Source organism: Salvia miltiorrhiza, chromosome 2 (assembly GCF_028751815.1).
Source record: "Salvia miltiorrhiza cultivar Shanhuang (shh) chromosome 2, IMPLAD_Smil_shh, whole genome shotgun sequence".
NCBI classification, from domain to species: domain Eukaryota; kingdom Viridiplantae; phylum Streptophyta; class Magnoliopsida; order Lamiales; family Lamiaceae; genus Salvia; species Salvia miltiorrhiza.
Window position 1 is genome coordinate 4,912,912 of NC_080388.1, and position 27,048 is coordinate 4,939,959.

At 39.4% G+C, this 27,048-nt stretch overlaps 4 protein-coding genes across 4 annotated transcripts in view; 2 read left to right on the plus strand and 2 right to left on the minus strand.

Moving 5' to 3' along the window:
• LOC131012714 (protein PAT1 homolog 2-like) overlaps positions 1-7,227 on the minus strand; it is a 31,626-nt gene extending 24,399 nt beyond the window's left edge. The window contains exons 1-2 of the mRNA XM_057940705.1: positions 6,942-7,227; positions 6,581-6,752 (exon numbers count right to left, since the gene is read on the minus strand). The gene's annotated coding sequence lies outside the window, so the exon portion shown is untranslated. The remainder of the gene's footprint in view (positions 1-6,580; positions 6,753-6,941) is intronic.
• LOC131012750 (F-box/kelch-repeat protein At3g23880-like) lies at positions 2,453-3,978 on the plus strand. Its single transcript, XM_057940753.1, has 2 exons — positions 2,453-3,465; positions 3,646-3,978. Exons 1-2 carry the CDS (start codon positions 2,552-2,554, stop codon positions 3,758-3,760), a joined length of 1,029 nt encoding a protein of 342 aa, XP_057796736.1. The 5' UTR covers positions 2,453-2,551; the 3' UTR covers positions 3,761-3,978.
• On the minus strand, positions 4,342-7,005 carry LOC131007880 (protein PAT1 homolog 1-like). Its single transcript, XM_057934792.1, has 5 exons — positions 6,942-7,005; positions 6,661-6,752; positions 5,938-6,013; positions 4,507-5,156; positions 4,342-4,416 (listed from the first exon to the last, which is right to left on the minus strand). Exons 1-5 carry the CDS (start codon positions 7,003-7,005, stop codon positions 4,342-4,344), a joined length of 957 nt encoding a protein of 318 aa, XP_057790775.1.
• A 14,579-nt stretch (positions 7,228-21,806) lies between the features above and the next one.
• LOC131007881 (uncharacterized) lies at positions 21,807-25,916 on the plus strand. The gene has a single exon (XM_057934793.1). It carries the CDS (start codon positions 21,807-21,809, stop codon positions 25,914-25,916), a length of 4,110 nt encoding a protein of 1,369 aa, XP_057790776.1.
• Positions 25,917-27,048: the final 1,132 nt, after the last annotated feature.

The following is a 27,048-nucleotide window of genomic DNA, read 5'->3' on the forward strand; positions in this document are numbered from 1 at the left end:
ACAGACTTGGTAGTCAGCTCTGGCGTACATGGTCAGCTTCCCCCATCACCGACTCTGCCCGACTCTTCCTCTACCGCCTTCCCCCACCACCATCACAGATCCGCCACCTCCTCCACCGCCCTCCCCTGCGTCTTCTCTGGCGCCCTCTGTCGCCCCCTCCGCTGCCCTACCCCACCAGACTCTGTGTGTTGTCTCTCTCTCTCTCCACTTTCTCTCTCCTGGAATTGACATCGCCGCCGCGAATCGGAGCTGCTGCTGCGTGAATTTGGTGTTGATGGAATTCAGTGATGATGGTGGTGGATTTGGTGATGATGGTGGTGGAGGGCGGTGGAAAGAGAGAGGGCGGTTGAGCGATGGATCTGCGTGGGTGGTTGGCGGCGGCGGATCTGGTGATGGTGATGGTGGAGGGCGGTGGAGAGAGAGAGGGCGGTAGAGGGGGTTCGATGCGGCGGAAGAGGAAGGCGACTGATCTGGTGATTGTGGGAGGCGGCGTGAGGTCTGGAACGACGCGAGAAGGAGGAAGGCGGAGAGAAGGGGGAGGCCGGAGGAAGTGGCGGCGGTAGGGGTGGGGGAAGGGGAAGCGTCCGACGGAAGTGGAGAAAGGGGGAGAGCTGACGGGAAGAGGGGGAGGAGGAGGAGGAAGAGGGGGAAGAGTGACGTGGAAGGGGAGGGTGACGTGGGTGGGGTGTGTGTGGGTGTGATTTGACATTTATGATGCCACGTTGGTATTCCGGCTGCCAACTCAGATTTAATTTGGCCGAAAAATTTAACGGGTCGGACATTGCAACAAATTGAAATGTGGTTGAAATTTTTGCAACAAAAAAAAAATTGTCAAAAAACCAGATTTTAGTATAAAATGGGGTATTTTCATGCAATTTGCCCAATAAAATACAAAGTAAATGAGAGTTGTGTACCTAAGGAAAAAACAGATTTCCATAAACATAGTAGAATTACGGTTTTGCAAAAATGGATAAAGTTACATATTTATCCTTATAAAAAAACGGCTGCAACAAAAGATAATAACATATCAGCCGTGAGATTTCTTTATCCGACGTACAAGATGGATTCTTAATTCTCAAGGGGACACCAAGCGGTGCGACCTCCTGTGTGTGAACAGTGAGGTCCCGGGTTCAAACCCCACTGCTCCCCCTTCCCAACTCCCCCAAGTCAAAAATATATATATGTTATAAAAAAAAAAATACCTGAAGATGAGCTTGTTTTGCAGCAATGTAACTTCCATGCTCATAATTAGTGTATATAAATTTTAAAATCCTGCAAATAAATACTTATTTTGTAACGTAACAATAATAAATAATAATAAACAAACAACAACAAAAAGGAATGTTAATAATAATTATAAGTATAACTCTAATCAAATAAATATAAACATATTGATATGGCTGCAAAACAATTACTATATCATTATATTTTATCAAAGCCTAACTTTCACAATTAAATAAAAGTCATTCTACAAACCCAAAAATTGCATAACTTATAAATCAGCCTAAATGACCAAAACAAAAATTAGAGGACATAAGTGAACATTCGGAACCTTTGGATACATGTGTCCTGCAAATATAGGTATTTGGCTCAAATTCAGTACTATTTATTACTCATTTAAGCTCCTTGATGCTTGATGACATCGTAGTTTCAACTTTCAAGTGCAAAGTCAGAGAGCTACTTTTTATTTAAGATTTAATTTAATTTATTTCCTTGGAAACCTACTCTTCATCCTTATTCTTCTATTAGCTCTTACTTTCTTCCTAGCACCTCTCTAGAGTTTTTAATTTCAATAGCACAACCTATACTCTAATAACAGAGAGCAAAGAAGAGGGCAGCTGATTGTAAGTTTACGCATCTTCCCTTAAATTGTTTGAGCACTTAAAAAAACAATAATGAGAGCTATGAGAGAAACTAAACCAAGGGCAAGGAATATGTTTTTAGGTGAGCGTAAATTGGCTCTAAAACTTTTATTCCCAACTATTTAGGTTCTCAAGAAGTATGAGAATAACTTTAAGACATATATAAAAACTTTCCCAACAATTCAAACCAATATTATGAGATAGTTGAACAAGATAACTTGTCTTGGTAATAAGAAAGGAAACAACACAACACAACATCATTATTATGAGTAGCTGAGGTTCAGTGTTTGATATCTATAACCATTTAACCATCTTCACCAAGCCAAAAATGGAATAGAATGGAAGATGTAGAGAGAGAGGCAACCTCGGAGAAGGGTTTGATCGACGTCGTTGCAGTTTGTAGTTTGCTTGTCCATGCAACAAGATAGTATAAATTATATATGCAGAATTAAATTATAAACCAAAATCACAAAGAAAGCTACCTTGATAGAGAGAATTCTAATGCAATTAGAATTCTACTCTTATCGTATTTATAATTTGATGTAAAGTGAATTCCATGTGGGTTTCGGTGTAAAGTCTATTCCCTATTGTTCAGATTTATAAAAACCCTTTCGTTCAAATCAAAAGCCAATCCTCAAAGCTAAGAAATCGACAAAGCTTCCCCACCCAAAGATAGTTCGTCTTGCAGAATGGATGGTTTTCTTTTGAAACGCAAACATGCGGATGGTGGCAATAGGCATTATTTATCTTTATTTTCTGGGCAAGAAAATCATGAAAGTATAGTGCTTCCCTTCTCTAAAAATTCTTATGTCGATGGTAGTGGTTGTGGTGGGTTATTGTATTTTGACAATTTTAAAGGTAGGATTATAATTTCCAATCCAACCACCAAAACTTTCAAATCTCTTGATCCACCCAAGATGCCAAACCCTCCAAATATAACAATTTTCAGTGGCAGCGGATTGGGATACGACCGTATATCGGATGACTATAAAGTTGTAAGACTATTTACTCACTGCCCTGCCATATTCTCGCCTCGTGATTTTCACAACAAAGCTGAGGTATTTTCACTTAAAAGGGGTTCATGGAAAGAGATTAATAGTCATGTTGATGGATGCACCGGTTTTACAAACTCCATGAGTGGTATTTATATTAATGGAGTTTGTTATTGGTCAGCAAATGGATATACTATTATATCATTTGATTTTGCGGATGAACGTTTCTCCTCTTTCGATTTACCAGTGAGTAATCTTTACGATCACAGAAATAATCTTATCAAAGTTAATGATATGCTGGGTGTGTTTCGCCAGCAGAAACCTCTACAATTTTCTACCGGTTTTGAGCTTTTGGTAAGAAAAGAAGGCTCATGGGTTCCTTGGTGTAATGTTCACCTTTGTGATATTGTGAGGCCTCTGCTGTTGAATGAAGGTCAATTTTTGTTTCTTGAAAAGCAACTAAATCTGCGTCACAGTCAATTAGTCGTTTATGATTTGAAAGCAGAGAAGTTGGAGGAGCTAGATATATATGATTATCCAAAACTGATGACGATCATACCTTATGTTGAAGACAGATTTCTACTGCGATGTGCAAAACCAATGGAGGATGGGTATGATTCTCCTTTCTAGGTTATTTCTCTTGATGATTATTAATTCTGTTGAAATGAGTTTAATGTGGAATTGTAAAGTTTGTTGGATAATATGTGTGTTTAATCATAGATTGATATTCTTGAGTGACTTTGGTAACAAAAACTTTGTCTTGATTACTAATGTCAAATTCATCATTACAGATGCTATAGTAAGGATGAGGAGAAGGAGGAGGACAGGGATAAGTTGTTGGAATGGAGGAAGAAGAATGAAGAAGATAAAGAGGAGGACCAAGAACTAATTCGTCCCAAATGCTGAATAATGTTGAAGCACTATGTAAAGAGGAAGATCAGGGATTTACTATCGTCTATGAAACATATAGTCTAGTTTATTGTTAATATATAAGCAATCAATTTAGTCTCCTTTTGGCATTTTCTTCTTCTATTTCCACTTTGTGTTGTCGACTTTTCCTTTAGAATTGAGCTTTGTGATAATTGCAGAATTGAGCTTGTGCCATTGCTATATGTCTTGAGGAATAAAGTTTTTTTTTTTCTGTTATTGACTATTTGTTTAGTTTGAAACAAATAATTTTTAGATAAAAACCTTATCAATTCACAAATTTTATCAATTCCACAACGATCATCAGCTCATCAGACATTGAGAAAAGGGTTTGATGCTTATTTTTTGCCTTGAGAAAACATGCTTTAACTGTTTAACATTTTGGAACAAACTTTTTTAAGAAAAGGGTCAACTAATTTACACATACAGTAGAAACCAGGGTGCCTGTAAGGGAGGACAGAACAGATAAATTGAATTATAAGTCTACAAATATTTAGTTACACATACAGTAGAAAGCAGGGCCATCGGCATAAAACTCTACAAATAAGAACTCGGTCTCTCTAGAAAAAGATCCAGACCCTCCCTCGATCACCAATAACTCCAGGATGTCTTGGTCCCGATACAACTTTGTCCAACTGCATGATAACAGCATGACACAATAAATATAAGCAGGTAATAAAGTGATCAAGACCGAGCAAATATTGGACTTGATTAGAGAATCGTACAGAATGTTTACCTTTCTGTGATGATTTAGATTTTGACTTGCTCTTCTGAGTCAATCTATATTTGCACCAATCTGATGAAGAAGGAACACTGTTAAACATTTGAGACTTTAAAGATGGTTGGAAAGAAAGGTGTCGTCTTGGCTGCTGTGGGGATAATAGCTGATGCTGCAGGATATTGTCTAAGAGAATGGAATGATCCCCATGAAGAACACCGGCATGGCTAATCCAGTGGTTTTGCAAATGATTATTGTGAGATATATTAGCATTATATTGGAACCCTACAGGTAAACTTGACCAATTGAGGGTAGAGTTAGAGAGCAGAGAGTTGTTCTGTGCAGAGAATGGCGATTGAGGTCCACTAGAAAGAGATGACAAATTGAAAGAAGTTTTTTGAGAACCTGGTGGAGGGAAAGAAGTGAATGATGACTTAGGGGGTAAAATAGGCTCGCTTGAAGCGTGAAGCAGCTGCGGCTGTTGCTGAGGGTAGGATGATGTTCTATATAATGGTTTAGATTCTGAGAGAAACATTGAGGACAGGTGGGGCTGTGATGACCATCTCTTATTTTCTTCATAGCATTCTGAGTCAGACATATGGTGATCAAACCATTCAGGAAAATCTGTATCCCGCGTCCACTCTGTAGCTGATGAACCTGAATTAACATTTGTCAATCAGAGGGCCAGAAAACAACTAGAAAAAGAAAAGAAGAAATTGAACATAGCATGGAATGGAAAGCAGGTTAAAGTCATGTCATTAAGAAAAAGCAATGATTTAGAATGTGATTACTAAGGTATCTTTCCTTTACACCTTAGAAAGATCAGACCTCATGGAAATCCCCAAATACTGAAATATTTGTAATACCTAGCTTCTTAACAGAAAATTACTATAAAATAATAAATGCTTGTTAAAAGGGCAAGATACTGCAAGAATATATAAGAAACAAGTGTCCATTATAACAACTAACATGCAGGCATGAACAAGAAATAATAACCCAAAACATCAAATGTCTTTAATCTAGGTTTAATAATGATGTGAATCCCAGTGCAAACAGAGTGTTTTTCCTTCACCAAGGAGAGAATCCAATTTCTTTACTTTCGCTTTTACTTTCTGAATACTTCATATCGGTGAAGACATTTGGAAAAGGGTTTGATGCCTATTTTTTTGCCTCGAGAGCATTCACATTACATGAGGTAGCAATATTGTAATTGCCAAAAACAGTTAATTGCACAGCTTCATAGTTCATATTGAGAAAAAATGCTTTAAATGTTTAACATTTTGGAACAAACTTTCTTTAAAAAAAGGGGGGGGTCAACTAATTTACACATACAGTAGAAACCAGGGTGGCTGCAATCATGGGCATAAAACTAAGGGCAGAGAGATAAATTGAATTATAACTCCACAAATAGAGTCATAGACACATAATAAGAACTCACTCTCTCTAGAAAAAGATCCAGGCCCTCGATCACCAATAACTTCAGGATGTCTTGGTCCCGAAACAACTTTGTTCAACTGCATGATAACAACATGACACAATAAATAGAAGCAGGTAACAAAGTGATCAAGACTGAGCAAATATTGGACAAATTTTTCATATCTAGGAGATCATAAGACTTCAATTAGCTGAGCTTTTGATTATTTTGTTTGTACATCCTATTATTGTTATCTATTTTTAGAATAAATGTCTAGAAGCAACATAATATTGTTGTCTAGGATCAATCATATTAGTCCAAATCCCTATTCAAGTTAGACTTTCTCAGCCATACAATTTTCCATTTAGCTTTTTTCATATCTCATTGAGCTGCGTCTCTCTTTGTATGTCTTGAAATAACCGTTATTCCAACAATCAAATCCTTGCTGCCAAATGTATTATTTGTTGTATTTCATGTGTAGTTATGCTTCCATTTTTGGAAGCATAACTACACGAACAACTATGAGCTTCTACTGTTCTAACTTCTACGACTAGGGTTCAACAATAAGGGTTAACTGAGCCCAACAAAACCATTGAGATGAACAGCACAGTAACACATCTAACTTCATAGAAAATACAGTTTCACGACAACAATTCAACGTATTCACCTCATCTTTCTGGAATAAATGATACGATACTCATTCAATTCCTCTTCACCAGAAAATGCTCCCCCAATCGAACGTACAACCTCTTCATCATCCTCCAAACCCCCCAATTCCACTTCATCCATTGCCTCCTTACCGAAGAAGGCATACTGGGACGCGTCAAACATCGCACTACCTGCACAAATAATCAAACGCCGTATCAGAACCTCGCGTCCGCAAATTCCAGCTGAAATCACACCCACACTCATTTCATAAAGCTCGAACGCCCAAAACACAAACTCAAAACGGAAACGAACACGGATCGAAAGCGACAAACGAATTGAATCAAAACAACACAATAATCAAAACAGAAAAAGCTTCCTACCAGAAGCCGAGCTGCTGGAGAAGTCGGTGAAGTCGTTGAAATCCTTGCCGTCGGATCTCTCCATAATCACGCAATTAATCAACACCTAACTCCAATCACGGAGGCGGAGAGGATGATTAACACTCCAGCACCCCTTCGCTTTGAGATTCCCCGCAATTAGGGTTTTAGCAGCAGACAAGACAAAGACTCAACCCACTGAGATATTCACACAGTTCACACAGTGAGCGGTTAGACTCGATTCTATATTTGTATGTGCGTGTGTGTGTGTTTACTAGAGAGAGAAAGTAATATTTTTTGTGCGTATATAATAAAGTGTGTCTGGATTTGTCTCTGTTACATATATATATATATACAGTGTGTGTGTGTGTGAGAGAGAGAGAGAGAGAGAGAGAGTTCATTTGTTGGGACGTGTTTGGCCTGTTACAACAATGCAATGTATATATCTTATGTTTATTTCATTTCATGTCTAGCTCGATTTTAACAGTTTATAATGTTAACTTAGATTTATAAATTAGTATAGATTTGTGTTTTAATATAATTATGTGAACTAATAAAATTAAATAAAGTTGGGACGGTGATGTATATAGCAATCAAGACATGGTTCATGAATAATTACCGTAAATACACAAATTTTAGACCGTCTTAATTTTATATATGAATTTATTATTAAATTATGATTTTTATAGATAAAAAAGAAAAAGAAAAATAGTTTAGAAGAACCCTTGAAAGCACAATGATACAAACAAAGGGCTCGTTAAAACCTTCTTAAAAAAAATCCAATGAAAAAAATTTTAAGAAGGAAAATCAGAGGCGAAAAAACAATAAAACATCACAACGAACAAAGAAGTTCAACCACCAACAAGAATTCAGAAAGATAGACAGACCTCGAGCTTCAAACTAATCTTTACCCAGGGTCCGATAATCTCATCCCAACTCAAGGAGGCTAGGCCATAAGAAAGAAACTGAAATAACATAAATCCATAATGAAAAGGAACAAATCAACAATCGCACGTCTCCGAGCTTTAGCTCACCAGAAGCCCGTAAAGTGACGTGGACCAGCCAAGCAAACATGTGGAGCCAAGCAAAAGCACCTCCGAGTTTTAGCATACTAGAGACCCGTAAAGAGATGTAAAGCTGCCCCGGAGCCACCGAAAACACAAAAAAAAAAAAAAAACTTTTCGCAAGAGTGAAAGAGACGAAGTAGCATGCCATTCGGAGAAGCAAGTATAAAATAAGATAATCATTAAACTTTAGATTAATTGCATACAAATTATTGACCTTTCAACAAATTTTTATTTTGCACGCCAACTTTAATATATATATTGAAATTATTTAAGTATTAATTTTTTCTCATTTTATATACTAGTTCATTTTTCAGCGTGGTGACGTGACATAAATATGCTCGTGTTATATAAATATGACAACATGGAAAATAAAATCGACATTGTATTGTATGGTTGGATTGAAACAATTTCGTTTCAGGCATAAAGTTTAGCTGAAAAATAGGTTAGTATGTAAAATAATAAAATAAAAATTAATATAATTTCTAAAGTTGGCGTGCAAAATGAAATTTTATTGAATTATTTGATAATTTATATAGAATTAATCCTTAATTAAACTTTTTATGTAACTTTCACACGATTCATTTGTAACCAAATGTTACAGACATGAACACTAATGTGGCATTCAATCATGTCGACAGTAATTTGGTCAAAAATAAAAATCTTGTGAAAATTACAATAAGTGTAAAATTTATATTATTGGAATGTCATGCTTTTAAGTTCATGTATAAAATAAAAAATAGTTTCATATCTCACCAATTTTTTTTATGGTGTGATTTTTCTTGTGTATGCTTTGCATATCTTTGATGGTCTACAAATGAGTCCAAAAAATTTCATAATCAACAAAGTTTTCTGTATATTAGTCCTTATACATTGTATTATCAAATAATTTGAGCCGTATATATTCAGAAATGTTATAATGAGAGTAAAGTCCAAATTATAATTTATTCAGATGGAGCTAAAAGTCATTACAATAATTTTCATACCATCAATCACTGGAACTGTCTATGAAAATACATAAAACGTAAGGTACAACCACTACAAAAAAACACGTAAATAGCGACGAAAACTACCGACGGCGGCGCCGCCGTCGGCAATTACCGACGGCACGGCGGCGGCAAAAACGGCGACCCGCCTTTTGACTGTTACCGGCGAATTACCGACGGCAAAACGGGAAATATATATTATTTATTACCGACGGCAATTGCCGTCAGTATTTACCGGCGGCAAGAGGCCGCCGCTAATCACCACCGCCGGTGCCATCCGGCGATAGCACCACCGCCGTCCGACCAAAATTACCGACGGCAAATGCTACCAAAAAAATCTTGAATTTTTTTTTTCATTTATCATCTAATAAATTGATCAAAGATAATAATACAAAAACATTAAAATTAAATATATATTGAAATACAAGTGAAAATTTAAACATTGATTATTACTAATCTAAGATTATTACTAAGAATTCAAGATTCTTAGTAAGAATCTTATAATTATAACTTAAGAATGTTAATTTGATTAGTGATTCACTCATCAATCATCACTAATCCAAGATTATTACTAAGAATTCAAGATTCTTAGTAAGAATCTTATAATTATAACTTAAGAATGTTAATTACCTTAGTGATTTACTCATCAATCATCACTAATCCAAGATTATTACTGAGAATTCAACATTCTTAGTAAGAATCTTATAATTATAACTTAAGAATGTTAATTACTTTAGTGATTTACTCATCAATCATCACTAATCCAAGAATATTACTGAGAATTCAAGATTCTTAGTAAGAATCTTATAATTATAACTTAAGAATGTTAATTTGATTAGTGATTCACTCATCAATCATCACTAATCCAAGATTATTACTAAGAATTCAAGATTCTTAGTAAGAATCTTATAATTATAACTTAAGAAGGTTAATTTGATTAGTGATTCACTCATCAATCATCACTAATCCAAGATTATTACTAAGAATTCAAGATTCTTAGTAAGAATCTTATAATTATAACTTAAGAAGGTTAATTTGATTAGTGATTCACTCATCAATCATCACTAATCCAAGATTATTACTAAGAATTCAAGATTCTTAGTAAGAAACTTATAATTATAACTTAAAAATGTTAATTTCATTAGTGATTCACTCATCACTCATCACTAATCTAAGATTATTACTAAGAATTCAAGATTCTTAGTGAGAATCTTATAATTATAACTTAAGAATGTTAATTTGATTAGTGATTCACTCATCACTCATCACTCATCACTAATCTAATATTATTACTAAGAATTCAAGATTCTTAGTGAGAATCTTATAATTATAACTTAATAATGTTAATTTGATTAGTGATTCACTCATCACTCATCACTAATCTAAGAATTCAAGATTCTTAGTGAGAATCTTATAATTATAACTTGGGTTAAGGTGCAGATAGGCCCCTCAAGTGGAGGCCCTTAGAGCGTTTCAGTCCCCTTACTAACTGTGTGTGCAAATTGGCCCCCGAACTCAAAAAAGCGGTGCAGATCGCCCCCTCCGACTTAACACCGTTATGGGCCGTTAGTCAAGGGGGCGATCTACACCGTTTTTTCGGAGTTCATGGGCTAATCTGCACCTTTTAACTTTTTAATTAATTCATCTCTCTCGCTCAAAATTTGATCGTCGTTGTCGCTGATTCAAGCTTCGGCGAGGCCGGCGGAGGGCGGCCTTTCTTTCTCCCTTGGGCCCTAAACCTCGGAGCTCGCTCGACTGCACACGCTTAGCGTCAAGGACGAGCCCTAATTCTCCCATTCCGTCGGAAATCGCCGCCGCAATATCCGGTGAACCCGCCGCTTGGCTTTTCTCGATGAGGAGTCGCCTAGCTTTTCTCGATAAGGAGTCGCCTCTTTCTCTCAAATTCGGCGAAATCCGGTGATAAAGGCCGACGATGCCCGTCGCCATCTACACTATCGGCGTGCTGTTGAAGAAGGACGCCTTCAAATCAGAGACCATGGCCAACATGATCTCGATTGGGGTCACGATCACCGCCTACGGTGAGGCGAAGTTCGATTCGTTGGGGGTGATTCTGCAATTGGGGGCGGTGACGTTCGAGGGAGAATTCGAGTTTCCATTTCGATTATGTGATTTTCGAGAGCAATGACGCCTGATTTGGAATTCCCGATTTGGGGCTTGGGAACTTGATTTCGTGATTTTCCTCATCTGACGGTGATTGACACCGAAAAAGTTGGTCGGAGAAGATGAGATGTGATTTTTTTTAATGAACGGTGTGCAGATTAGCCCCCAAACTCCAAAAAGGGAAAATGTGCAGATTAGCCCTTGAACTCCAAATAAACGGTGTAGATCGCCCCCTCTGACTAACGGCCCATAACGGTGTTAAGTCAGAGGGGGCGATCTGCACCATTTTTTTGAGTTCGAGGGCTAATCTGCACACACAGTTAGTAAGAGGACTGAAACGCTCTAAGGGCCTCCACTTGAGGGGCCTATCTGCACCTTAACCCTTATAACTTAAGAATGTTAATTACCTTAGTGATTTACTCATCAATCATCACTAATATAATATTATTACTAATCTAATAATAATCTAATATTATTATTAAGAATTGAAGATTCTTAGTAAGAAACTTATAATTATAACTTAAAAATGTTAATTTGATTAGTGATTCACTCATCACTAATCTAAGATAATATTTCTAGTAAGAATTCAAGATTCTTACTAGATTGATAAAATATTTATGGTGTATAAACTAGATTGATAAAGAAAAAAAAATTGAAAATTAATAATAAATTAATAAATAATTATTTTTCTGATATAAAAATAAGAACGGAAACGAGCTCAATCCGTAATTAACAACATTTTTTGGATATTATCTCGACATATACTAAGGTTATGAATATATATGATATTGTATATTGAAGTAGACTTTAAATGAATTAATAGATAATATATCAATAATACGAGTGTTCTGTACTGGTGATCATTCGAAAAGAACTTCAAGGTAGCATTTTTACCGGCGGCCGTGCCTGATTACCGACGGCATAATGCCGTCGGTAATCGTACATTTTTTTGTAGTGAACTTTCGTCATCAATTAATTTAATATTAGATTAATTTATGGGGTGAAATTTAAAGAACCCACTTACATAATATGTCTATGAAAAATACTCACTCAAGGGATGTACGGTACAATAGTGCTGTGATGTTGATAGGTTTGCATGAATTTTTGTAAAAGTTCTTACACTTTTCTTACACAAGTACAATTGTGTAAGAAAATGTGTAAGATAGGTAGTTAAAAATGCACAAAATCTGATAAATGTGCAATTATTGTAAAGCCACGTGACCTTGTAATTGCCTAAAATGCCATAAGTTTAAAAATAATAAAGATAAGTTTGTGTATAATAAAACAGTAATACGAGAACGTACAAAATTGTAATTTAAGTATATTTGGAATGACAAAAAAAATTCTGAACCTAATGGATACAATACCCGCCAGTAAAACATAGCCGCTCCCAATAGTTGTCATTCCAAATATACTTAAATTATAATTTTTTACGTTCTCGTATTACTGTTTTATTATATACAAACGTATCCTCATTTTGTATTTCTTTTTTTAAAATATATTTTATGAAGTAGAAATACATAATAGAGAAGGAGATTGACAAATTTGGATTATAGTGGGGTAATAAGTCTCAAATTTTTTATTTTATTTTATTTAACATGAATTAATAAAGCGTAACACATAAAATAATAGAAAATGTTGGATAAAAAAAATATAAAATCATATATTATGAAACAATAAAATATTAGAGAGCCTACCACATACATACCCGCCAGTATTTAGTATCCAAAAGAAGTAGCCGCATGAAAGAAACCCGGAGCGGCTACATCTAGCGGCTACTTTTTACTGGCGGGTATTATTACCATGTCATTTATAACTGATTTTTATATCACAATATATATAAATTTTATTTATTAGACTTCATATTAATGGTTGTTGTATTTTTTTCAAATTTGAAGACCTAACTCTAAGTCATTTTATGATTGGACAATTCAATCGGCTAGGGGGAAGCTTTATAGGGTGAGAATCTATAGGCTTTGCAGCAAATTAACTCACGGGTATTGGAATTGAGCGGGCACGGCTTTTGCGGAATTTGTTTGACCACATTGAAGATTTGATAAGAGAGATAAATTGGGTAGGGCCCATTTACACTATATTTTATGTTAAATTAGGGTGTTGGGGTAGAGAAGCAGCCGCACTATCCATCAAAGAAGCAGCCGCACTTCATTTTTCGTGTGAGAGTGGAAGGAAAAAACGGCAATTGAGAGAGGGAAGACATATACGTCATTTTCAAAGACAAGGTAAGGTTTCGTGTGTTTGTATGCAATTTTTTGTCGAAAACAATAGTCATGTTCTAACTTGTAATTAGGGGTGGGACGGTATGGTATACCTTATTAAATTGATCATACCTTATACCTTACCTTTACCTCCGGTATGGAGAAAATTCATACCTTTACCTTACCTTTACCTACGGTATACCTTAGTTCGGTATACCTTAAGTACGGTATGGAGAATATACAAAACCTTTACCGTACCTTTATTTCGGTATACCTTATCGAATTTCGGTATACCATACTTTCACGGTATACCACACTTTAACGGTATACTAAAATAATCGGTATTACCGAAATCGAAAAAATTCGGTAAAAAATTGATAACTTGTTTATTTAAAACATGTTTAGATAATGAATAATATTTAACAAATATAATAATGACATAATAATTAAAATATATCACAAATAAACAAAAAGTAATACATTTATTATTAATGATATCCATGTAAATTAACACCCATCAGGTGTAATTTTTATTATATTTTATATATAGAAAAAGAAAATCTTAAACTATAGAGAATATAATATATTTAGTTCATAAAAAAATAGAAGACATACTGGATGAAATCAAAGACTCCAAGACAGAACATATACTTAAAACTAAAATCACTATTAATCAATCATTTCGTGCCCAAGTATTCAATACTTTCATATAATTAGTCTCATATTTAAATTATATAATTTACATACTATATTATATTTTATTCACTTTTATATCATTTGATGATATTTATATTCGCATATTTGTATGCATTCATGTAATATATATATATATATAGTAAATTATATAGATGTTATAAGTTACATATAATTTATATGTTAGACGTAATATTATTTATAATATAATACTAATATTATAACTATGCTATTATATATGTAACTATTATAAGTTAGATGTATAATCTATTGTAAAACAATAATTTTAGTTATATATTATAACTATACTATAATATCAAAATAAACAATTTTATTTTATTGTACGACTTATACTATATACTATATTTTATTTGTTTTTGTATCATTTGATGATATTTATAAATTCATGTACAATTGTATATATTCACATAATATAGATATATACATCATTTTATAAAATTTATAAATATTTTTAAAAATATAAACATAAAAATATATATATATTATATTTTAAAACTATAGATTTTGATACGATATATACCGCAATTTTCGGTATACCAATATATACGGACAACTGCGGTATATCAGAATAAGGTATTGTACCTTATTACCGGTATATACCGAATATTAAGGTATACCAGAATAAGGTATGATACCGCATCACCGGCATATACAGTAATATTCGATATATCAGTAATACGGTATCATACCATGTTCCGGTATATACCTTCAATACGGTATTTATTGATTTTTCCGGTATATACCGCGGTATCGGTATACACCGGTATACCGCGGTATCTGGAAAATACATACCTTTACCTTACCGTAAATCTTCGGTACGGTATCATACCTTACCAAATAAACCGGTATACCTTAAATTCGGTATTTTACGATATTTTACGGTACGGTATGACCGGTATACTGAGTTTTCGGTATATTTTTCCAGCCCTACTTGTAATATTGTGTTATGAAATTTGAAGTGTTTTGGGGGGACAATTCACGGTTATTGTTTGGTCTTCTTCAACATTGTTCACGCCATGGCTTCTTCTTCAAACCAAGTAAGTATACTACATTTTTAAGTATTATTTGGTATATGTTTGGTGAATACATCGGTGTATATGTTAGATGAGTTTATTTGTTATTTGTTTTGTATATGTTAGATATATTTATATGTTTCGAATTTATATGTTAGATATATAGTATTGAATTTTGTTTTGTATTTGTAAGAAAATGTTAGATATATATGTTAGTTATATATGTTTTGTATGTGTTAGATACATTTGTTGAATTTATTTGTTTTGTATTTGTATAGTATTGAATTTTGATTTAGATATATAGTATTTATTTTTTATTTCGTATATGTTAGAATTTATATTTTTTGAATTTTTATATGTTTTGTATAGTATTGAATTTTGATTTTTTATTTCGTATTTGTTAGATTTATTTATATGTTTCGTATATGTTAGATATAGTGTAGTTGAGTGTTGTTACAAGTTTGAGTATAGTTTGAGTGTTGTTAGAATTTTTATTTAGTTGAAGCATATTTAGATATATTTAATCGTCTATTTAGATCATTAGGTTAATTTTACTGTATTACGCATAAAATAATAACGTTTTTTAGGTTATTCAGAATTTAAAATTTTATAAAATATTAATAAAAATGTTTAAATCATAATTAACAACATACCCGCCAGTAATTAATTTTTTTAAGAAGTAGTCGCCGGGTTCAAACCCGGCGGCTACTTCTTAAAAAAATTAATTACTGGCGGGTATTGGTTAATTTTGGTTCTATATTTTTTTAATTATGTTTCCAGTAATTTAATAGTTAATTATGCATTATTATTAGTTGATGTTTGTTAATTCATTATGTTTTGTAAATTGAGTTATTTTTTGTATTGAATAGGTCCCTTATTCGAGGCCCGATACGATCAACCGTCCAACAGTTGAGATCAGTACGTACTACAATATTAAGTACATGTCGACAGTAGCGGGGAGACTAGAGGAAATTGGCGGTTTTGCACTGGAGAATACGTTCAGACAGGGGTGCTTTGGTATGATGTTGGATTGGCAGCCGGGCCAGAAGTGCAATGCTGCATTGCACCATATTGTCTCTCGTCATCTTAAGATGACGAGAGACGATGAGGATGATGAAAGCTGCTTCTACATCAACGGGAGGAAGGTTGACTTTAATCTGAGAGATTTCGCTCTCGTGACAAGATTGGCCTTTGGGGATGATCCTTTTGATACTTTGGCTGAGCACGATCTGAGCGAGGCTCAAACATTTACACGATTTTGCCGCGGGCAGCATGTGACAGTGCAGGCGTTGAGCGATATATATTTCGACTAGGGTCAGTCGAGTGGTTGACCCCGACGGCGGATTTTACCTCCGTGTGGCCCATTTGTTGGTGCTACACGCATTTGTATTAGGAGTGGACGTGCGACGACCCGTGCAGTCCTGGACTTGGGCTTTGGTGGATGATTTGACGGCCTTTTCCAGATTTCCTTGGGGATCGTGCGCGTATAGGTGCTTGATTTACAGGTTGAAGAACACCACAATTAAGAATACAAAAGTCAAGTACCACTTCTACGGTTCTTCTTGGGCCCTATTCGTTTGGGGTCTTGAGGTTATTCCCGGCTTGGCCAAAGCCATAGCCATATGCAATGCGGGAGTTTACCCTAGTGATGAGGGATAAGGTCCTCATCAGCGCAGCACACGACCCGTATTCCATATGTTACCAATATGAAGTATCTACTGCCTTAATGATTATCGCACAAAATAGGGAAACTAACAGTGCAGGACAAAGAACGGAGATCTCAGCGCCCCTTTGAGAGAGCAGCGCAGTCATTCCACCCCCTGAAGGGGCAGCGCAGTTATTCCACCCCCTGAAAGAGCAGCGCAGTCATTCCACCCCCTGAAGGGGTAGCGCAGTTATTCCACCCCCTGAAGGGGCAGCGCAGTTATTCCACCCCCTGAAGGAGCGGCGCAGTCATTCCACCCCTAGAAGGAGCAGCGCAGTCACCACCACCCTAAGAGAGGGCGGCGCAGCACTAGCACTCCTTGGAGAAGGCAGCGCAGGCTTCAACACCTAGAGATGACGGCACGAGTGAAGAGCTCCCAACTACTTTCTGAAGGATACAAAAGCTGCAAGGCCGTTGGAGCAAGGACAACCACTAGTGACAACGACGCCAAGGACGTACCGAGCACGTGCCATGAAGGAAAAGACAATCTTACCCTCTCCTCTCCATCTCTTATAAATAGCATGTCTGTAATAATAGAAGGGACCGATCTTTTCTCTCAAGTTTTACATGTATGCTTTGGTATCTGTAAAGGACTATTCCATTGAAGAGTAAAAGAAACATCCGTCCGTCTATTTATTTCAGGTTCCGATCTATCTACTATCAATCTTCTAGTTTAGGTGTTGGTGATTCGCTATTATTTTCACCACGCCGCAAGTGTACGGTGTAGTTGCAATATAAGGGAAGCAAGGTCGTATTCCACAAGGATTGGTGAATTTAAACTTCTAAATATTATTAATAAGTTGTTTTCAATCTATTTAGACAATCAAAGTTCAAGAGGTATTGAAAACTAAAACAAAGCTAAATTAAAGCAAGCAAAGTAAATAACAATAACATAAACTTAGTTACTAAATTGGGGAATGACTCGAAAGAAAGTTATCCTAGGGACTAGATTTCGATGGATCGTAATGAACTTCAATCTAAATCAATATAAATCTTGATATGGCCTACTTATCTAGGGCGATCTCCCCACTAGTTTTAGCCCCCTCCCGGACGACTAAAACAGTAGATTACGGGTCATAATTGTCGTCCCCGGTCAATTTCTAACCTATAACTCCCAAGAGCACAAAAGATCAACAAGCCCTCACCCACCTCTCAACCTCCCGGTTTATTGAGATGATATGTATCAAACTCCTAATCTATTGTAATTATCCTCTCCCGATTCAAATCACAAATTAGAAATGCACAAAAGGTGGCCAACCAATCATACAAGAGATAAATCTAGGACTTGAAAAGATAACAATAAGCACAATCAAGAAATATATTGAACAAAGAAATCAATCCATTACAAATCCATCTAATCTAATCCCTAAGATAAGAGATTTTAGCCAAGCATATTCATAATAAAAGCAAATCTCAAGTCATAAGAAAACATAAATAAAAATATAGAGAGATAGAGATTCATAGACAAATCCTATAATCTTGATCTTCAATCATGTAGTCTTGATGAGCTCCTTTCCAAGTCTTCCCCTTCTTTATTTGATTTTGGTGTTGTTTTTGTGTGTGGAAGAGAGAAAAAATGGTAGAGAATGGAGGCTAGGGTTTGGAATTGGAGAGTTGGGGAAGATGAAGAGGGTGTGTGTGGTGAATGATATGAGAAAAGAGGGAAAAAATGGAGTTTTGGGCTAAAAATCACGTCTGGGCCCACCAAAAGGCGGATCCCCGCCTCTTCCCCGCGGTCACGGCATGAACCGCGGTTGAAAACGCGGCTGGAAGCAGGGGAGGCCGCGGTCATGGGCCGCGGCCGCGGCTCGGACCGCGGGTGACTGTAAAAAAACGTTCTGGACTGCTCTGGAGCAGAGGCCCGCGGTCGGGCCCGTGGCCGCGGCCCGGACCGCGGGTTACTGGGCAATTTTGGAGCAGAGGCCCGCGGTCGGGCCCGTGGCCGCGGCCCGGACCGCGGGTGCTTGGGCTTTATGCGCAGTCAGCTTGTTCGGCTCCGTTCTCCCTCGTCCGGACTCGGATTTGGTCACCGTTTGCGCTCACGAATTCCTATCGAGACGTACTTCGATCTCATGTCTTCAAAATCCTCCAATTAATCCTTGATTTTCCCTGAAATCACTCCAAAACTACACCAAGGAATCAAAACTCAAAATTGGGATACAAACACATATTAGCAATCAATTCATGGGGGAAAATGACAACAATTCATGCGATATTGAGGTACAAAAACCATGTTTGTCACTGTAAAGGACTATTCCATTGAAGAGTAAAAGAAACATCCGTCCGTCTATTTATTTCAGGTTCCGATCTATCTACTATCAATCTTCTAGTTTAGGTGTTGGTGATTCAGTGCTTCACCAACTGGCGCCGTCTGTGGGAAAAATGCTAGTTAAGGCGTGAGTTTTTGGGTGTGTTTGGGGGTTCTGTTCTTCATGTTCTTGCTTGATATAAGTGGAGATCTATGGTGTACGAGTATGCTGTGGGGAAAATCTTCAAACGTGTGTTCTGATCTGAGTTCTTTGCGTGTTATGCATGAAAAATCTGGGAAGAAGGCATAAAAAATTTTCTTGATGCCTACTGAATTCGTGTGATTCTTAGATCCTAATGTTTTGGTTGTAAATCGTAGCTTTGGGATGGGGTGTTCGTTCTTTAGATGAGTTTTTTCGCTCGTAGAGGTTCACTCACCATTCGTATGCACATGGGAACAGTTGAGTTGGGGCGAGAGTTTTGGTTGATTTGAGAGTTCTGAAATCTTACATGCATGCTCTGTTCTTACATGTTGTTGTGCATAAACCCCTATTCACTCACACCTATCTCTGTTTACCTGCCTAACACCTCTGTTCTTACATGTTGTTGTGCATAATCCTGAGGGTTTTTCTTTGTTGATGTATGATTAAGGATTGCTTAAAACTTTCACTTCCCTGATATCAATGTTCACTAACGTTTGTTTTCTTTGGTAATGATTACCATATAGCTGAGCTCCTTATTGTCATAATGGTTTTTTTCCTTTCTGGTGATGAAATGTGGAGATATCTTTTCTGGGTTTATTTCCCAGAAAAACTTGATGTTCCTCATGAATATCTATGAGGAAGGGTTTTCTACGCAACTTTTCTCTTCGAGAAATCCGTACGTTTGATCCTGAATGGCTTTATGGGCCGAAGTTCGCGGGCTTCTAAGAATCTTTCGTTTCAAGAATCTCTCCAGGGTTTCTCTAGGGTTTTACGGGCCCCACCCTTGCGGTCAATGATCCCAAGGATAGAGGAGACAGGGCTGCGCAGTAACAATTATTCATATATGCTTATGTAGACGTCTATTTATTTCAGGTACCCACCATGGGAATTGATGATCCTTGTAAGAATCTGGCTAAGGATTTTGACACAGTCGCGGGAGAGTCAGGAACCGGGAAGGCTGGGATCCCTTCAACCCAAGGGATTAACTTGTCTGAACTCACACCACCAGGTTTCACCACTTTCAACAACCCCGCCTCGGGGCCTACTGGGACTACTCCGGCAACAACACAGTCTCTGATCGGAACTTCAGCACCAGGGGGTACAGTGCCTACTTCCACACAAGGGCTCCTCAATGTCACGGTCACTGAACAAATGCTAGCAATGCTCAACTATGCCACAATTCGGCAACTGGCAGGGATGCAACCCCCTCCCGTTATCCCGACAGGATTGGGAGAAGCCGAGCCCGTAACACACAAGAAAACCACCACAGCACCAGCCCAGGACAGGGACCGTGAATTACCTAACATATCACACCCGGTCACGCAAAAGGGAATGGGAAATACCGGGGAAGGACAAGGGAAGAACAAGAGGAAGTTTGTCACTAACAGTGTCCAAATCGAGGATGTAGGCGACTCTACAAGTGGCACTACTCCACAGCGCAGTCGGGGCACCCAAAGGGAAAACACCAGACTCAAAGAGAGAGTATCATTCCTTAAAAGCCAGCTGAGGAGCCTAGAAACGGAACTGAGAGAGCATCCCCAAGAGACCGTAAGAAACGAAGTCTCAGACGAGGAAGCATATTCATCGGAGGAACAGGAGGAAGAGCCTCGAAGGGAAATTCCACACAAGCGCAGGGCCATGGGCACATCTGGGGGAAGAAGGAGGAATGCACCTCACCGACAGGTGCCGAGACTAAGCAATAGTCCATTCTCAGATGAAATTTTACTGGAACCTTTACCCATAAACTATCGCCCAATCTCTCTCGATTATGACGGGACGACTGATCCAGAGGCACATATGGCACGGTTCGAGGGCCTGGCATCGTTACACCAGTATGGAGAAGGCATAAAATGCCGAATTTTTGCCACCACCTTATCAGGAATGGCCCAGAGATGGTTCCACAACTTGAAGAGCAGCTCCATTTACTCTTATGGGGACTTATACCTCATGTTTATGCGACAGTTTGCTAGTTCCAAGAGAATGGGAAAGACCGCTATATCTTTGATGGATGTCAAACAAGAACCACAGGAATCACTAAGGGAGTACGTGGCCAGGTTCAACATGGCCGTGTTAGACACACCAGAGGCGGAATCACAGATCAAATGTTACGCGTTCGTGCGAGGATTAAAGCAAGGTCCCCTCTTCGACGCATTACAAATAACACCGCCCAAGGAATTCGACAACATCATGGCTATATTACCAGGATACCTACAGTTGGAGGATGCTAAGGCCGCACGAAGGGCCGAAGCCGATAAACTCCGCGTGAAGAAAGGTGACAACGGGATGCATTCCGGCGAAAAACACCCTCAGAGAATACCATATAAGGGTCTGCCACCGAGAACGCCAGCCATGGCGGTCGAAACAAGGCCTCCCTCCCCGAGACCTGCGCAGCCAGATCGACGCAACAGAGGTGGGGATACACATGAGCGTCACCCTTTGGACAGGCCTGCTGACGAGATTTTCCATCTTGTCAAAGATGAAGCTTGGTTCCGAGCCCCATGGAATTATACCCGCGGTGATCCCAAACCAGGAAAAAAATGACCAATTATGTGAATACCATAACGCTTATGGGCACACAACCGCAAATTGCGGACACCTGATGAATCAGTTGGAGATATTGGTGAGACAAGGTCGACTAGACAGATTCGTCACTGGACCCCCGAGAGCAATGAACGGAGAACGGCACAACTGTGACCGGGATAACCATAGGCGTGATGGGGGGGAGAGAAGGAATGACCCAGATGACAGGCGGGAAAGAGAATTAAGGAATGAGGCACCAGAACGACCACCTTTCCAGAGGGAAATTCATATGATCGTTGGAGAAAACGGTATGCCCACATCAAACAGAGCGAAGAAACAACTTGTCAGGGCTGTGAGAACAGGACACTTTAACTCTAAGGTCATGGCTATCACCAGCGCAGCCAGCGAACCCACCATATCCTTTGGACCGGAAGATGCTAGACCGTTAATGTACCCTCATGATGACGCCTTAGTCTTCTCAACAGACGTGGCTGGATGCCTGGTCCACCGAGTTTTCGTGGACTCAGGCAGTGCGGTGAACATTGTGTACTGGAACTGCTGGAAGGCCCTTGGCTCGGATGTCAATGTTGAACCAACGAATGCACCACTCTATGGATTCTCAGGAGAATCAGTAGTACCAATCGGAATGGTAGAACTGCCAGTTACCTTGGGACGATCGCAGGGTTATAAAACCAGAACAATCAGATTCTTGATCATAGACGCTCTGAAACCCATGTACAACATCATCTTGGGGCGGCCCGCGCTTAACACCTTCAAGGCAGTAGTTTCCACATTCTACCTCAAAATGAAGTTTCCAATGGACGGTGGAAGAATTGGGGAGGTGTGGGGGGATCAAGCTACATCGAAGCAATGTCATGTGCAAACACTAACTCAACAGAATGATAGTGTTGGAGACGACCCCAACACTCGAAAGCAGAAACGAAAGCAAGCAAAAATCCCAGGGGAACCTAATGATCAGAGAAAGGAGAAGATGGGGATAGTTACCGCGTCAAACCCCGAACGCAGAGAAATCATGGAACTCGGAGATGGAGTTGATAAACAGCCACTCGTTTCCACGAGTGATGCATGCTTGCTCATTGAACTTTTCCCTGACAGGGAAGGATACACTACCAGAATTGGAGCGGGAATGGCACCAATCCTTCAAAGGGAAGTTACCGCATGCCTGCGCAGGAACGCAGATGTATTCGCATTCAACACTTCTGATCTTAAAGGGATAAACAGAGAGCTAGCCGAACATCGTCTTAATGTGGACCCGATGGTTAAACCAGTCAGACAGAAAACAAGACACTTTGGCGCGGAGAAGGATGCAGCTATTCGGGAACAGGTCCAAGCCCTCCTAGAGGCAGTACATATCGTGGAAATCCAATATCCCGAATGGATATCTAATGCAGTCATGGTAGAAAAGAAAGTCAAGGTGTGGAGAATGTGTGTGGACTACAGAGACCTCAACGCAGCTTGCCCTAAGGACTGTTACCCGCTCCCTCGAATAGATCAACTGGTGGATGCTACTTCAGGGTGTGAACTCTTGTCCATGATGGATGCATACCAAGGATATCATCAGGTAAAGATGCATCCGGATGATGTAACCAAAACCGCCTTTGCAGTATGCACAGGAGTCTTCGGGTGGGAAAGCATGCCCTTCGGCCTCAAGAATGCAGGGGCCACATACCAGCGTATGATGGACAAAATTTTCAGAACACAGCTGAGGAGAAATATCTCGGTATATGTCGACGACATGTTGGTGCGCAGCATTAAGGCCAGCTCCCACGTGGCCGATCTGGAGGAAACCTTCTCAGTAGTCCGCAAGAATAAACTCATGCTCAATCCTGCTAAGTGCACATTCGATGACAAAGTTAAAGCTATTCTGAACATGACCTCACCCAGGAATGTCAAAGAAATCCAAACACTCAATGGGCGAATTACCGCGTTGAGTCGGTTCATTTCACGCTCAGCTGAGCGAAGTCTCCCGTTCTTCAAGGTTCTACGGAAAGGAAGTCGGTTTGAATGGAGTGGTGAGTGCCAAAGAGCATTCGAAGACCTAAAAGCTTACCTGACCAAACTACCAGTATTGACAAAACCCTCTCCGGGGGAACCATTATACTTATACATCTCCGTGGGAGTTGAATCTCTGAGCTCAGTGCTGGTCCGGGAGGAGAATCGGCAACAAAAACCCATATACTTTGTAAGCAAGGTCATCCAGGGTGCGGAGCTGCGCTACACCGAAGTCGAGAAGACCGCATACACGATCATGATCACGGCCAGAAAGTTAAGGCCATACTTCTTGTCACACAAGGTCATTGTGAGGACAATAATACCATTCAGACAAATCCTGGGACGACCCGATCTGGCGGGAAAGATGGTGAAATGGGCTATAGAACTGGGGGAGTATGAGGTCGAGTTCGAGCCGCGCACTGCCATCAGAGCACAGGCACTAGCGGATTTTATTCAAGAGGCAACACGGTGGCCTATGAGGGGACCATGGGTAGCGCAGGTCGATGGATCGGTCACCAAAGAAGGGTGTGGGGTGGGAATCTACATCACCTCGCCTGAAGGGAAAGTCTATCAATTTGCTATCAAGTTCGAGGATAAGCTATCTAATAACGAAGCTGAATATGAGGCAGTGTTGAGAACATCTCACATACTCCGGGAGCTCAGAGCCGACAATGTGGTGATCAAAACCGACTCTCAATTGGTGGCACAACAGTTGAATGGAGGCTACGAGATAAAAGAAGAAAGAATGAAGCAGTACTTTAACAAGGTCCAAGAGATAGGGATGAAGTTTGAGAAACTCGAAATACAGCAAGTGCCGAGAGAGGAAAATCAGCGAGCGGACCTCCTGGCTAGAATGGCCAGCGCAGTCGAACAAACCTGGAGGGAGGACATTACCTTGGTATTCGAACCTAAGAGAGAAATGGCTGCGCAAGTGTGCAACATCGAAACTAAGGATGACTGGAGAACGCCCATCATATACTATCTGAGAAATGGTAAACGGATGAAAGAGGATACTTCGAGATATGCCAAATACGAGAATTACTGCATCATTGGCGATCAGCTCTATAAGAGGTCCTTCACACACCCGTTTTTGAAATGCCTGGCCCCCGAAGAAGCACAATTTGCCTTAAAGGAGATCCATCAAGGGTGCTGCGGTAACCATGGTGGACATTGGGATTTGACAAGAAAGATAATCAGAGCAGGATTCTACTGGCCTGGAATTAGCAAAGAATCGAAGGCCTTCGTGCAAAAATGCGAGGCTTGTCAAAAACACGCCCCCAAAATCAATATACCAGGGGAAGAAATGGGGATCATGCATGCTGCGCATCCTTTCGACAAATGGGGAATCGACATTGTGGGTAAATTACCAACCGCTCCGGGAGGCAAGTGCTTCCTCATAGTTGCCGTAGACTACTTCTCTAAGTGGATCGAGGCGGAAGCTGTCACCAAAATCGATGATAACACAGTGGAAAAATTCATATGGAAGAACATCTGTTGTCGATATGGGGTGCCAAGGATTTTGGTTTCGGACAACGGAACCCAGTTCACGAGCAAGAAGATCGAAGATTTTTGTTCTCGGATGGACATCACACAGAAATTTGTGTCAGTAGCCCACCCTCAAGCCAACGGACAGGTAGAATTGGCAAATCGCACCATATGTGAAGGGATCAAGAAGAGACTCGAACGAAGCAGGGGACGATGGGTTGAGGAGCTAGATACAGTGTTATGGGCACTTAGAACCAGCCCGAAAACCGCAACCGGAGAGGCTCCTTTCACTTTAGTATACGGGTCGAACGCTGTGGTGCCTGCTGAGGTAAGGCTGGAATCTCATCGGATTACTACCTATGACACTGCACAGAATGAGGAATTGCGCCGACTCGACTTGGATTTGATTGAGTTACAGAGAGAGGAAGCACAAGTGAGGGCGGCAAAATACAAAAGTATCATCAAAGCTGGTTACGACAAGAAGGTAAAGCTGCGCAGACTTGGGAAAGGAGACTTAGTACTCAAACGGGCAGACGCATTGAAGCCCGTAGGGAAATTTGAAGCCAACTGGGAAGGTCCTTTTGTTATCACGGAGGTCCTGGGGGGAGGAGCTTATCATCTAGCAGATCAAGGAGGGCGGCCCTTGACCAGGCCATGGAACATAAGTAACCTTAAGAAATTCTACGTGTGAGTATTCTTTTCAGTTTCCATCATGTAGACCAAACACTCTTTTTCCCACTGGGTTTTAATGAGGTTTGGGCCATGGACATCTTAATAAAATGGATTTCATGGTTTAGGGAAACCTTCTCTTACTTGCATAACACCTAAACACACACCAGCACTGAATTTGTACCATCTTGAGGGCCGCTCTGCGGGGGTGTACCATCTGTGTTCCATCTTAAGGGTGTACCATCTTGAGGGCCGCTCTGCGGGGGTGTACCATCTGTGTTCCATCTTAAGGGTGTACCATCTTGAGGGCCGCTCTGCGGGGGTGTACTATCTGTGTTCCATCTTAAGGGTGTACCATCTTGAGGGCCGCTCTGCGGGGGTGTACCATCTGTGTTCCATCTTAAGGGTGTACCATCTTGAGGGCCGCTCTGCGAGGGTGTACCATCTGTGTTCCATCTTAAGGGTGTACCATCTTGAGGGCCGCTCTGCGGGGGTGTACCATCTGTGTTCCATCTTAAGGGTGTACCATCTTGAGGGCCGCTCTGCGGGGGTGTACCATCTGTGTTCCATCTTAAGGGTGTACCATCTTAAGGGTCGCTCTGCGGGGGTGTACCATCTGTGTTCCATCTTAAGGGTGTACCATCTTAAGGGTCGCTCTGCGGGGGTGTACCATCTGTGTTCCACCTTAGGGGTGTACCATCTTGAGGGAAACTATTCAAGGGAATCTATCACCAAGGATCTAAAGAAAGAAAATAGCACTATCACTCAAAAAGAAATGCCAGGATATCAAGAAGACGACTACGCAGAACAAAGGGATAGTGGACGCGCAGATATAACTGCGCAGAACAAAGGGATAGTGGACGCGCAGATATGACTGCGCAGACCGAGGGGATAGTGGACGTGCAAATACGACTGCGCAGAAAACGAGACAACGAATGCTTAAAAGAGGGATACACAATGGCTGCATAAATGATAGAAAAATAGAGAACTAAAAACTTAAAACAAAATTCTTCATGAACACATGAAGACTTAACAAAATGACGATCATATTCACAGAGAAGTAGGAGGTCATGAAGACAAACACGAAATACGGTTATACAAAATAAAATAACACCATCCAGAGCATTCAAGAAGATCAAACCATACGATTATAT